The sequence below is a fragment of the Piliocolobus tephrosceles genome, chromosome 18 (assembly GCF_002776525.5).
Source record: "Piliocolobus tephrosceles isolate RC106 chromosome 18, ASM277652v3, whole genome shotgun sequence".
Taxonomy (NCBI): Eukaryota; Metazoa; Chordata; class Mammalia; order Primates; family Cercopithecidae; genus Piliocolobus; species Piliocolobus tephrosceles.
This window is the reverse complement of record NC_045451.1, coordinates 66,203,829-66,218,174: the sequence shown is the minus strand read 5'-3', so window position 1 is coordinate 66,218,174 and position 14,346 is coordinate 66,203,829. Positions and strand designations below refer to the sequence as shown.

Genomic DNA, 14,346 nt, shown 5'->3' with positions numbered 1-14,346 from the left:
AGGTTTTGAGAAGAGAATCCGAGACACATCCCCATGCCATGCCGGGAACTGCCGTCTGCATTCATTCAGATGACCATACCCACTAATCAGGTGGTGTCCGGACCCAGGTGTGTTGATCACTGGGCAGTTCGTGTGGCCTAATACAGTTTAGCCAAGACCTCTCCTTAGAAACCATGATCCATCATATATTTTTCTATTTTGTGAAGGATAAAATGTGTATCAAATCAAAGTAATAGAGTCAAACCGCAGTTTGAGATCACTTACTCCTTGGGGGAAACTTGAGAAGTTTATCAGGAAGTTAACCTTTGTATGACATTTGAGGTGGAACATTAAAAAACTAACAGGTTTTTCATTTGTGGGAATAAAGTATTCTCTTTTTACAAAAATGGGGGTAAAAATTCAACACTGTGGTTCTAGCCAGAGAATATTATACCCGCATGGCAGAGAAATATAAACAAATTGGTCATGAACAAATTTCAAAGATTAGAGCAGTTGTTGAAGAGTTTTAAAGCAGGAAATGAACCCCAGATGCATTTATTTAGCTTGATTTTCTTTGATATTTTCAAAAAAATGTTTCTGCTCGATGCCTGGCACTGTAAGAATACAGTGGTGAGTGGAAATGGCTTACGGGTAGGCTACGGCAACCACGACTCAAATTCTAATACAAAAATAAAAGTGCCCCCCTGACAGTGGCAGTGCAGGAGCTGTAAAAACATCTTCCCTGAGATTTAACCTAGTCCTGCAGTTCAGGGGTGGAATCCTGAGGAAGGAGTGCTTGAGTGGTGGAGAGAAAGATGAGTGGGTAGAAGGCTTCAGGGCGTGGAGGTGTGTGTGCGGCCTCCTGTTTGCAGGAGAGAGCCACAGGGGCAGGCAAGCCTGGGAGGCCCCTGCAGGGACTTCCCACAGTGAGGTTTTTGCTGTCCGTGTCCCCGAAGCATCTCTCGCTACTGAATCTGATAGCTAAACCATGATCTTGTCATACAGCTTTCTTCTCTCTGAAATCTGTGGGTTTTTTTTTTTTTTTTTTTCCTTTTTCAATGGTAAAAACAGAAGTTAAAATAAATGATACAGTCTCAGGGATAACCTCCCTAAATTTTCACTTCACTGCCCACTGTGCCATCCGAGACCACTTGTTCCACCAGATGAAAGCAAGGAGAGCTGGTTTATAGGATCAGCAAGACTTCCAAAAAAGCCCCTCAGTGTTCAACCTTACTCAAGTTCAGCCCCGAGGGCAGATAAGCTCCAGGAAAGACAGTTGCCTTATCACAAGCAGACAAAAAGCAGTGCAGTCTAAAAGCCTATGTAATCTTTTACTTTTGCTTGAATAGAATGTTTGCTATTTTCCTGTAGATAAAAGAACATTAGAGTTATTCCTCAGGGGAAAAGGCGTACCTATCTTGAAGCCATTTTGAGAGTTCAGTTTGCCTTAAGGTTTCAGTTTTTATGTGATTGTTATTTACTACCATTTGCAAATACTACTCATATGTTTTACAGATTATAACCACAAAACTTAAAGAAATAGTCATCTGAGATTGGGGAAGGAGCAGTGACTACCATTCCTCGGAGGCTGCTGAGCCATGGGATCGCTGCAGTGAGCGCACCTCCCTGCTGCTCCAGCTTCTCACTCTGCTGAGCCCAGAAGACAGGGCCTGCCTGGTCTGGTTCTCCAATTAGACCAGGCCTCCCATCTTCTTAGCAGGGTTCAGCAGCTTCCTCCCTACCCCTGTTACAGGAGTGGGAACGACTGGGCAAAGAGGATTAGCACTGGCTTTCCGGGATTGTGGGTTCACGCAGTATTAAGCCAGGATGCCCTGACAGAGGAGTGTTAGAAAACAATACTGACCTTTGACGTGTAGACCCAACTATACCCCTCAGTGGCTCAAACAGGGTATTACATGTATCAGAAACGAAAAACAAAAAGTATACAGAATCAAAATATTTAATGATTGAAAAGGTTTTTTCTTCCCCTATCTACTGGACTTGAAATACTCATCTAAAATATGATATGCTCAAGTGCAGACAAGACTGAACTAAGCATCATGTACAGTGTGAGCATGTCCTGTTTTTTTTAACCACTTATTTACATTACATTACAGGTCTTACATAGATTACAATATCATTTTAATTTAAACATTTATATTTAACTGGTAAAATGACATATTGTTACATTTTTGAATACGCTGGTAGTTTATATAATAACCTTGACATTCTTTCTCTTTCTATTTATTCTCAGCTTTGCCCTACTAATATAGGCTTAAATAGTTGATGGACAGAAAAGGACACAGATTCACTTAGTACCTACTTTTTAAAAGCAATGACAATATTATTCTTATGTTGTTTTGATTATCAATGCCTTATAGAATTGAAAAGTGACAGTGCTACAAATTCATAGTCATTAAATTCATATTATTGAAAGTGGTGTTTTTATTGTCAATATTTGAATTGCATGTAGCTCTTCATTTGACCAAATGGATTATAAATCACAATTCAAGTTTTGTTTGTTTGGGTTTTTTTTTTTTTTTTTTTTTTGAGAATTCTTACAAAAGACATTAAGTACTTCCTCTCACAGGAAAATTCTCCAAGTTTCATGTCATTCAGAATTAGCTAATATGATTATTTTATGTGATTCAAGTTTAAGTATGTGTCTGTTTCAAACATTCCTCCTTCTTAGACTTCTTTTTCTGCGTTCATTTTGCACGCATTGGCTTAGTGACCTGAATCCTTAGCAGATTAACAGCAGGAAATGTTGTCTGACAGTTTGCTGCCAACATCTCATATGTGTGATGTGAAACTCTTTGCAAAAAATCAAGCCCGATGTTTTTGCTAGCCAAGAAGAAGCATGCTTCACTGGAAAGCCATCATCTACCACAGTGCACATCTCTGAGTGCAAAAGTCTGGTTTCAAATAGAGACTGAAATTACAACAACAAATGAAGGCAGGAACCAATTGTAGCTGATTAAAAAAAAAAAAAAATGCCTTTAAAGAAAGGCAGATGGGCTTAATATGTAGGAAGGTACTTTTGTCATGTATGTGTTTGAAGTGTTTGTGCACTGAATCTAAGTCAAAACATAGGTCAACTCTACTGCATGTGAACAGCTCAACCCCAATCTAGTTTGGGCATTGCTGTATGCCATATATGAGATGCTATTTCACTGTCTTATGTTTTGGCTTACAACGTATAATACCAAAATGTGCCAGTATATGCAATATGTATTTAAAACTGTTCTGTGAGTGTGTGTTTATAAAGAAAAATTGAATGTAGACTCAGTTTATTAATACCAATGCTATTTTTGAATAATTTCCAAGTGTCACGTATATAAAGAGAAGGGATTTGTTTTTCGTAAGAGTAATGGTATGAATTGTTTTCTATGATTTCATTGTAGAATAAATAGGATTTTAATAGTACATCAGTCTGTGTTCCAAATTCAGCATTGGAAACCTTAAATTTGTCAGGCTCCTTATCAAAAAGGTCTAATAATAATCACCCACATTTATTGTTCACGCTTCCCATGAGGTAGGCAATGTGCTTTCCAGTGTTTTATCTTAATGCAACAATCCTATGCATAAGTACCCGTATTATTTCCATTTTATAATGAAAACAGTGAAGCTCAGAGAGGTTTAAGTAAGTTGTGTAACATCATAGAGCTGATTAGTTGTAGAACTAGAGTCCAGCCTCGGGACTGTCTAATACACTGTAATTGAATAATGGGAAGACAAACTTTCAGTGGGTAGGAATATCCATCTTAAAGGTGTTTAAATAATGCCAGATGAATTCTCATCTCTAGATAATTTAGACCTGGAAATTAAACACACATGTTCACTATTTTGTTTATAAACTTACCAAGACCAGGAAATAGTTTCATATTCCTATGTTTAACAGAAGGCTCCAGATCATTATTGCTAACTTGATTAAATGAGAATGTGACAGAACAATTGTTGATTGACTGACGAATGTTTGAAAGAAGTTCCCCTCATGGTTTTCCGAAGAGCTGATTGCTCATGAATTTAAAGAAAAGACTGACAATATATGTGCCATCTAGAGAGAAGAAATGTGATCTCTGCCTCTCACATCAGCCCTCTGTGAATATGCTGCCTGGATCACATTTGGAGTTAGTACATAGGTTGAAAGATCCCATTAAGTCCTGCCTCTTGAGAATGGATTCTGGCAGTAGTGATGTGGATAATGGACTTTCCATGCTTATTAAACATGGCATTGCACATACACTTGAGACAAAAAGCCCAAAAAGGCAGGAGATGCACATAGGATAGCTGGTGCCTTATCTTTCTTCTTAGGGCTTCCCAGCTCCAGCCCTTTCTCAGGCTTTATGGACTCTGTTGTCCCAGACCAGACACCACCATCTTTTGTTCCTGGTTTGACTATGGCCCTTTGGCATTTTCCATGTATGGATTAAAAAGAAAAAACAAAAAACCCTCTCCACTTAAACTTCAAGGCAATGTTACAGAGTATTTTTCTATCAAGAATGCATTAGGAAAAAAGGAAGCCCAGGAAAGGTGACTTACGCAGAGTACAGGTATCTGATTTGGGGTGTGGCCCAGAGAATTTGGTGAGCCCTTCAGAGGCTCCATCTTTGAGGTAAATGGTAGTGCAGTCATCTAGAAATAAAGACAAGTCCGAGTGACCTTTAAATGTTAGGAAAATGAAAAGGCATTCAGTGAGGAAAAAATGCAATTAGGGCAGGAAGCATGGGGGAAAAAGATGACATTTTGTTAGATTCGTCCAAAATAATGTGAGAAAAAATTCTTTCTTGAAATTCCTGTCAGTAGCACTTCTTAGACACATGGATCGAATGCCTGCTGTGTTCAGGACACCGTACCCGGGCAGTAAAAAGGGCAAGCAGTTTTCCATCCTCAGGGAGCAGAAATAGGACTTCACAAAATACTACACTCACGAAGCAATATAACTTCCAAAAGAAAATCAGGGGTCTGTGTGAGGAAGACAGGTGATGGAGAGAATGAAGTACTTGGGATGTAGACAGCCCCTCAAATAAGGATACAGAAGCATCCATTTTGCTGGAAATTTTCAATATCGTAGCCCTCCATATTTTCTTGTAGTAACACAAGTGGATTTGAGCCTAAGCCAGCATAGGCAGGAGGCTTTTTTATTTTCATTTTTCCACATTATTGTCTAAAGAAACGCATGTGTGCGTCCTGAAGAGCGTTGCCGATACACACACCTTCTGATGCAGGAGCCCCCCGTTCCTTCCTGAGCAGCAGGGACTGCTGCTTAGCTCCAGTTCTCAAGCAAAACAACTTGCTCTCCTCCTTCTCTTCGTGATTATACAGCTTCAGATAGATAACTGTACCCTGTCTTCTAAGGCTAAAAGACAGTTTTTGACTTGACAGATTTCTCTAATTTCAGCTGTGCCAGAAGAGGACTGCACTCAGGCTGATTCATAGCTTTGTAAGACTGAAGGAAAAAACCTATTATATTGTAGTCCGGTGCTGAAACTTGACGCAATTTGTGTCTTCCTGCTTTTGCACTCATTGTCTTGGGCGCAGATTAAGAGATGATTTATAAGGATTCAGGAATGGAAGCAATGCCCATTTCGGAGAAAGCTGTGCCAAGGAGAGTTGTCCTCCCTGGGTTCAGTGGCAGGTGTTTGTACCTGTCAGTCACCCCGGTTACCTGCTAGGGAAGATGTGAATGCTCCTGGCTCTAAAGAGGAGATCAAGACATTTATTAACCTACTAAGGGTCATTCTTTAGTAATGTAACAGGATCTTGAGTAAAAGCATATTTTAACTATACAAAGGGAAAGTGTCTCCCTGTTTCTTAAAAAAAAACACACACACAACGCAACAAATTTCTAAACATTTCTATTTTTCTTATGTTGTATTCATAGTTGTAAATGAAAGTGTTTTTGTGTTTCTTTACACAGTTTAGTGGTTTATTATTTCTGATTTGTGTCATTTTATTTTAGCATTTGACTGGTTTATCATTTCCTGAGAACTTTTATTTTTCAGGAAAATGTGTTGGAATGAATGTCTTCAGATTTGTAAGCCTGGGTCAACATAGAAAGACCCCATCTCTACAAAAGAATTTTTATAAGATTTGCCGGAAATGATGCTACACGCCTGTATGCTAACTGGGGTGGGAGGATTACTTGAGCCCAGGAGGTCGAGGCTGCAATAAGCTATGATTGCAGCCCTGTACTCTAGGATGACAGAGTGAGACCCTGCCGCTAAAAAAAAAAAAAAAATGGATTTTAGGCACATGTGTCTGTGTAAACCAATTTCACTATAATGCAACTGTGAATTTAATTTAGCCTAGACTAAATCTGAAAAAGCTACATACTTCCTCCCAAAAATGTAAAATGTCTTTAGAGTCCTTATATTTAAAAATTTATAAGTTGCAAACACATTTTAATATAAAGTGACTGTTCAGGCGTACCAGCATACCAGCATGCATTACCTGGGAATCTTTAAAAAAGATAGGGGCCCAAGGCGGATGGATCACTTGAGGTCAGGGAGTTTGAGTGACCACGTCTCAACTAAAAGTGCTGAAACCATGTCTCTACTAAAAATACAAAAATTAGCTAGACCTGGTGGCGGGCAGCTGTAATCCCAGCTACTCGGGAGGCTGAAGCAGGCGAATCACTTGAACCCGGAAGACAGAGGTTGTAGTGAGCTGAGATCATGTCACTGCACTCCAGCCTGGGCAACAGAGTGAGACTCCGTCAAAGCAAAACAAAAAGCGGATGCCTTGGTCCAACTTCAGAAATTCCAATTTAATTGACCTGAGGTAGGGGCCTGGACATTGACATGTTTTAAGTGCCCCCAGGATCCACTGTTGAAAACCACTAGTTTAAAACATTGCTTCTGTGTCATTGCTTATGGCTTGCTAGTAAGAAAAATATTTTTGTGAAGTTTCATCAAGTTATTGTTTTAATCTCTTAATGGAATTTGACAAAAAAAAAGAGACCCTGTGAAAGATGACATGCAGGAGGCCCAATGCCATTGCAAATGTCTTTACGGTCAGGGATATGAAGTGAGTGTCCAGAGACACAGCTGGGATGTAAGGTAGCATATATAGAGAGAGTGCAGCCATAAAGCGCTACAAAGTCCAAAGGAGAGAGAAATCACATTTGTCTGGGAAGACAGGAAATGCTTCAGAAAGTTGGTACTGGAGAAACCTCTTGAAGGACGAGAGGACCTAACAGGCAAAGCAGAACATGTGGGACATTGAGAGCATCATTATGGGTAATGCCTGAGATGGATTGAAACACATCAGAACTGTTTAACTCAATGAGTTCATCATGATAGTATGAAGCCAAAAGATCTAATTGGTGACGTTGGGTGATGCTACGGAGCCAACTCATTATCTTGAAAATGGATCAAGGGAGAGAAACAAGCATTTATCTTCATTTTCATAATTAAACTGTGTCGCTGGGTAAACAAATAGTTTTGACAAAAAGAAATACCTCTTTGTAAACATGCTCCAGTTAATACATGGAGAAGAAATGATTCAGATTAGAATATCACCATTTTGCAGTCTGAAATGAATGATATAGGGCAATGATCATCAGTGGCTGCTAATATCACACATTTAAAAAAACATCAAGCAGTCATGTAATGCCTCCTTATGAAGTATTGTTTATGAAAAACAAACCAGAACCTGACGAAGCTTCTAGATGTAACTCCCAGTTTAGGGGCCATTCAGGAGACTGGGAGAGCTGGTAAATTACACCATAAAGATGCAAACAGCAGAATCTGCACTGAAAGAACTCCACAAGCAAATGACCTAGTTTCTTAGGCAAGTTAATTTCAAGGGGAAAACCAAGATAAGTGGGGAATTATCAGGTTAAGTTTTGAATTTTCTAAAATGTTGATTCAATTAAAATTTTAAGTTTGTATTTACTCATGATAAAAGTACCATCATTTGGAGCTTAACCTTTTTTTTTTTTTTTTATCTTTGTTAGCTAAGTTTCTTAAGTACTTATTTTATTAACAATTTAAACTAAGAATGTACTTTTTGTCAGTCTTTCTCTTTTTAATTAGTAGATGTATTTTTCTGGAGCAGTTTTAGGTTTATAGAAAAACTTGAGCAGAAAGCACAGAGTTCCTATATACCCCCTCACACTCTTCCCCTCACCCCCCAATTTCCGTATTTTTATTTTCTGCTATTTCTTACAGGAAGGATCCCCTATTTTTAACATTTTGCATTAGTGTGGCACATTTGTTAACTGATAAGCCAATATTGACACAGTATTGTTGACTGAAGTCGATAGTTTACATTACAGTTTATTCTTTGTGCTGTTCATCCTGTGGGTTTTGACAAATATACAATGTCATACTTTCACCATTTCACGATCATACAGATAATCGACCGTTTTATTGTCCCCCACATCCCCTGTTAGCCACCTATTCATCCCTCCCCACCCCCAAACCCTTGGCAACCATTGGTCTTTTTGCCTTAAGTTTTGCCTTTTTACCTTAGTTTTGCCTTTTCCAGGATGATATGTACAGTAGTTCCCCCCACCCATTATCTGCAGTCTCACTTCCCCATACCGTTCTCCACAGTTTCACTTACCCACAGTCACTGTCTGAAAGCAGGTGAGTTCCGTACAGTAAGATATTTTGAGGGAGAGACAGAGACCATACTCGCATAACTTTTATTACAGTTTATTTTGTAATTATTCTATCTTACTATCAGTTATTGTTAATCTTTTACTGTGCCTATTTTATAAATTAAACTTTATCAAAAGTATATATGTATAGGAAGAAACAGAATACGTAGCATTCACTACTACCTGCGGTTTTAGGCATCCACTCGGGGCCTTGGAACATAAAATCCCATAGATAATGGGAGACTACTGTAGCTGGAATCATACAGTATGCATTCATTTCAGATGAACTTCTTTCACCTAACAGTACATTTAAGGTTCTTTAATATCTTGATAGCTCATTGTTTTATCAGTGAACATTATTCCATTATCTGAATGCGACACAGTTTGTGTCTTCATTCACATAAAGAAGGACTTCTTGGTTGCTTCCAAGTTTTGGCAATTATGAATAAAGCTGTTATAAACATTTGTGTGCAAGTTTTTGAGTGGACATGAGTTTTCAACTCATTTGGGTAGATACCAAGGAGCATGATTGTTGAATACTGCAAGAATAGGTTTAGTTTTGTAAGAAACTGCCAAACTGTCTTCCAGAGCAGCTCTACCATTTCGCAGTCTTGTCAACAACGAGTAAGAGTTCCTGTTGCTCCACATCCTCACCAGTGCTTGGTATTTTTATTGTTCTGAATTTTTTTAGCCATTCTGACATACGTGTGGAGCTATCTCACTGCTGTCTTAATTTGCAGTCTCTAATGACATTTGATGTGGAACATCTTTTCATATGCTTATTTGCTCTCTGTATATCTTTGGTAAGGTGTCAGTTCAGATATTTTGCCCATTTTTAAATTGGGTTGTTTTCGTATTGTGTTTGAAGAGTTCTTTGTATGTCTTGGGTACCAGTTCTTTATCAGATATGTGTTTTGCCAATATTTTCAGCCAGTCTCTGGCTTACCTTTTCATTCTCTTTAAGTTCTCTTTTGACAAACATCTCGTAACACCCAACGATTTCAAGAATCAATTTGGAAAAGTTTTTAATTAAAGAAAAAATGTAAAAAGTTGTGAAACTTGTTGCTTGGAGATATGCCATTTTTAGGATATTTCCTTTAAAGCTTTCCTGATTGTCGGACTGCGGTATGTCCGTTTACCTTACCAGAAACAGAAATGCAGTTTGTCAGGGGGAATTTTAAGAAGAGGGTAAGCTACCATTGGTTTGTTACTCTAGGAAAGTAAAATCACATTTTGGGGATGATATCATACTGAATATTATACACAAACTAAATGCTTTTGAGTCAGAGATGATTTAACCACTCACAAAGAACTGTAAGACTGAAATCTCAGTCTTTTCTGATTAGGTAAATTATCCATTAGTTTAGAATACCTCTGTCTATTTTCTTTAAAAAAATGACTCAGTTCTTGACTCATAGTGTAGCATGTAACCACACCCAATGATAGTAAGATACCTAGATTTGATTACTTAATGAACAACATGTCTTTGGAACCATAATAAACAATTTCTCCAAAATTTCCAGTCTGACTGATTGTTGAGATTTAGTCATATGATAAACATTATTACCTGCAGGCACATGCAGGTATCAACAAGTAGAATTAGTTGACTTGGAAAGTTGAATAATATACTAGAAAAAATATCATCTGGGTTAGAAGAATCAAGAAACTTTTAGAGTTGGGAGAGAAGGGATCCAGTCCAGGTCAGGAAAATAAGTTTCATGTCATGTCCCACCTCCATCCATTGGCAGCATCTTTCTCATCATGATGTGTAGAAGGCTGCTGATGCCCGATCTGGGTGCTATGGGAGAGTGTGCCTCAATCCATTAGTGGTTTGCAAAAGGAAGCCCAGTAAGAGCCTCAAGCCCATAAACATCTTACCCAGTAGAATCTTACATCCCCAGTCAAGGATGAGAAAATGGAGACCCAAATAACTTAAAAGCCTTTTCCAGAGTCACCCACCTGGCTGGTGGCCATGCTTATGTTTAGCAGGTCAGAATTTCATTGCTTCCGTCCCATGATATAACCATCTACAGCTGATATCAAACAACTGGTCTCAGCTCTAAGGGCTAGGAAAAAAAAAATCTCCAGTGTGGACTCGTATGTCATTGTCTTTAAAACTAGTGTTTAAAATATGTTTAAAATATTCAGTAAGAAAAGGTCTGGTCTGTTTAGGAGAAAGGTGGGACTCATTAATAGAAATCAAATTGCGAGGAACCAGAAAAGTGAGAGGCAGGTAGTATTAACAGTCTGTGCTTGAGCTAACCCATGTCTCTTGTTAGGCAAAGGAAAGAACATAGCAGCCAGAAAGTGGCGAATTGTAACTATGACCAGGGCAGCCTGCAGCATATTCAGAAATGATTCCTCCGTTGAGAACTGGCTGCGGTCTCTTGGGTCAGAGAATGTAGGGAGACATAGGGTCCTGTGAAGCCTTGTGGAGAAAAGTTTTTGTGTTTGCATTTGTTTTGGTTTTTGTTTACTCATTGAGAAAGTATTTGGCCAGACACTGATATATATTTTTTTCTATGTTGTGTGTATGTAGGTAAAAAAAAAAAAAAAAAAAAGGGTCAAGCTAAAGCGATTAGGTAGTAAGTAGGCATTTGATATCTAAAGAGTGGGACATGTTAATTATAAAGCTGCTTATTGGCGCCACCAGGAGTTGGATATGTGCTCCTATATAAAACATGCATAATAATCTGCTCTACTTTAGTTATTCTACCGTTTGTCAGCCACCAGGCTATAATAATGGCTGACATCTATGGAATGCTTAATAAATATGCCACCACTAGACCACGTTTGAATACATTATTTGATTTTAATGTCGTCTATCCCAAAGAAGCAAGTGGTGTCATACCCATTTTACATAGCTGCAAGGGACATCCTGAAGATTCAAGCCCAGGTTTACCTGCTTCTAAAATCACTTCCCAGGTCATCACATAAGACTGTCTCTCTCATCCAACTGCTTTGAACCTCTGTTCTTATCTGTGAACAGCAGATCATACCAATAGAAGCATCAGAAGAACCCATTTTTGTGAAAACTTTATAATTTGTGAAGGATTATTCAGAAATAATATGCTTTTATTTACAAATAAATGATTTAAACCAGCAAGCAGGGGCTTCATTGTCGTAACATTTATTCATAGCCGATGAGCAGTGTTATGTAGTTTTGCTAACAAGTAATTTATTTTCGTAATACTTTATGGAACTGTTTTTTCCAAATACATCATTGATTATTTAGCTAGCTATGATTTAGGCCTACTTTTCTATCATACATTTGCCTTTTCTCCTGAATAGTCATGCTTGAGGGGACTGAGTAATTGCTTTCAGCATAATTACAGCTGCACAGTAACACAACACATGAGTCACAGGTCTTTTGAATGCTTATTATTTTGGCATAGACATAGTTGATCAGTTTTCATATTTCTCATTGGTATTACATTAAATCTTAAAGACAAATATGCTTAATGTATTAGATGTAAAATGTTAGTAGTGCACTAATAAAAAACTGGTTTAATTTATTTGTTGCCAGTTAATTCATCACAGACTTCATGACTATGTGTAAAGGCCTTTGAACGATTAGATGAAAAAATGATACGTCACAATAAAGTAAGCCGATGAATTTTTTTCCCAAATGACTACCTTTTTCTCCAGATGCCTGCTTGATGGTCAGAAATATAACTCATATGTCTCTATTTTGTATTTATATATGATAACTCAAGTATTCTTTAAACTTAATATTTTGTTATGTTTAATAAGGATTTGCTCTAAAAAAGTTGAGAAAAACTCTGTACAAACTGAAATTGGTGACAAAAGAAAAACAAAACAAAAATAATGAAATTTGTTTAATGGAATTTAGAAAGTGGTCCTTAGAATTTCTAAGTAAGGATTTGGGATAGCAAGTTTTAAGTGAGAGTCTGCCTAAGACAAGGAGCAGGGTTAATTCTTCTCAGGCTCAGAAGTTTATCTCATAGAGCTGCGGTCCCCCACCTTTTTGGCACCAGGGACCAGTTTTGTGAAAGACCATTTTTTTCCATAGACTGGGGTGGAGGGTGGTTTTGGGATGAAACTGATCCACCTCAGATCATCAGGCATTAGATTCTCGTAAGGAGCACGCAACCTAGATCCCTTGCATGCACAGTTCACAGTAGGGTTCGCACTCCTATGAGAATCAGATTCTGCCACTGATCTGACAGGAGACAGAGCTCAGGTGGTAATGCTTGCTCGCCTGCCATCCACCTCTTGCTGTGCAGCCCTGTTCCTAACAGACCGTGGACCAGTACCCATCCACGGCCCAGGGGTTGAGGACTCCTAATCTAGATGATTGAGTTAGGGCACTCTGCAGTATGGCTTTTGTTGGTTTGTTATATACTCTTTCACTGTCAGGATTTTTATATTTCACATATTTAGGCTTCCAAGCATCACATTATTTTCTCCAGTTGCTTCTATTTAGAAATCAGCCACTGGTACCTGTACGTACTAAGTAGCACTGTTGATACTTTGCTTTTGTTTGTTGAATCGTAAGGGTGGGCTTTTGTAGATTGAAGCCTCCGCCCTGCCCCCCAACCCCCATTTTTTAGCCTTTTTTACACTTTACAGGAAATGGCGAAGTGACCACACTTGTTGGTCAGTCCCTAAAGTTACACCAAGCAACGTTTTAAATATCACCTGGTTTTATCTCTGATGTTTGGGAGAACTTTGTGTTCTATTGACTTGCTTTGCTTTTCTGTTTCCTGTAGAAACGCTCCAGAGGACAAGTGCTGTTTGATAAAGTGTGTGAACACTTGAACTTGCTAGAGAAAGACTACTTTGGGCTTACGTATCGAGATGCTGAAAACCAGAAAGTGAGTGATCAAAAGCAATGCAAAATAAGATGGCTTGAACTGCTCATTACTGCCAGAAAGTGAAGTGAGACTGAATGGGTGGATCACTTTCTCCACCTCCCTTCATACTCCCACACTTTCTACTTTGAATCTGTAAATGTTGTTAATCATCTATTCCTTGATGAAGGAAATCACTGCAGCTTCCTTTAATCTGGAATATTCTGGTAACAGTAAATGAACGCTTGTTTTTCATACTTGAGTTATTTGTGGTTCCTGGAAGGCATTTTATGTGGTACCTTTTGCGGGGGTTGGCGGGTAATATATTTCAGTAGATTATGTGAACCAATGAAAATAAATTGATATTTATGTAAAAATCATGCTCATACCCCAAAATTCTATGAAGATATTATGGTTGTAACCCATAAACTGTCAGGGCAGTCCACTATTGCTGCTGCCCTATTTTTCATTCATCTTTTTATGCTTTCATATTGTTTCTTAAATCAGAATATGAGGGGGATTGTGTGCTTACCTGACTCTTATCTAATGTGTTTAGTACATGTTTTATGTTTAATGCAGTATCTCTGTAGACTTTGTTCAGGGCTGTATATCCTTAATCCACATAACTACCTGAGAACTACCGAAAAGGAAATCGTTTCCATTGCCTTCACACTGGAAGCTGGGTCAGAAATTTTGCTCATAGTTGTTACTCGTTTTGGTGTTGTGCCATAAATCATCCTTAATACCTCCCGAATTCTCCAGACAATGCCTAACTTCATTATTAAACATCTGATTTTACCAAGGAGGAAAATCAGAAATCACAAGCAGCTGTTGATTTGTTAGGGAAGCTTCCTAGGGGGATACCTGAGGATCTTTCATTGCAGAAGTCTCTAACGTGGAACTGAATGGCTGGGACATCAGTGTATCCAGTTACATATAGTTTTA

The 14,346-nt window shown here is 38.4% G+C and overlaps 1 protein-coding gene across 4 annotated transcripts in view; it reads left to right on the top strand.

Moving 5' to 3' along the window:
* The window catches only part of EPB41L3 (erythrocyte membrane protein band 4.1 like 3), a 151,858-nt gene that overhangs the window by 86,573 nt on the left and 50,939 nt on the right, over positions 1-14,346 (top strand). For all 4 annotated transcript variants that reach the window (XM_023228483.1, XM_023228484.1, XM_023228485.1 and 1 more), the window contains exon 4: positions 13,321-13,425. In XM_023228483.1, the coding sequence (XP_023084251.1) occupies positions 13,321-13,425 (105 nt within the window). The remainder of the gene's footprint in view (positions 1-13,320; positions 13,426-14,346) is intronic.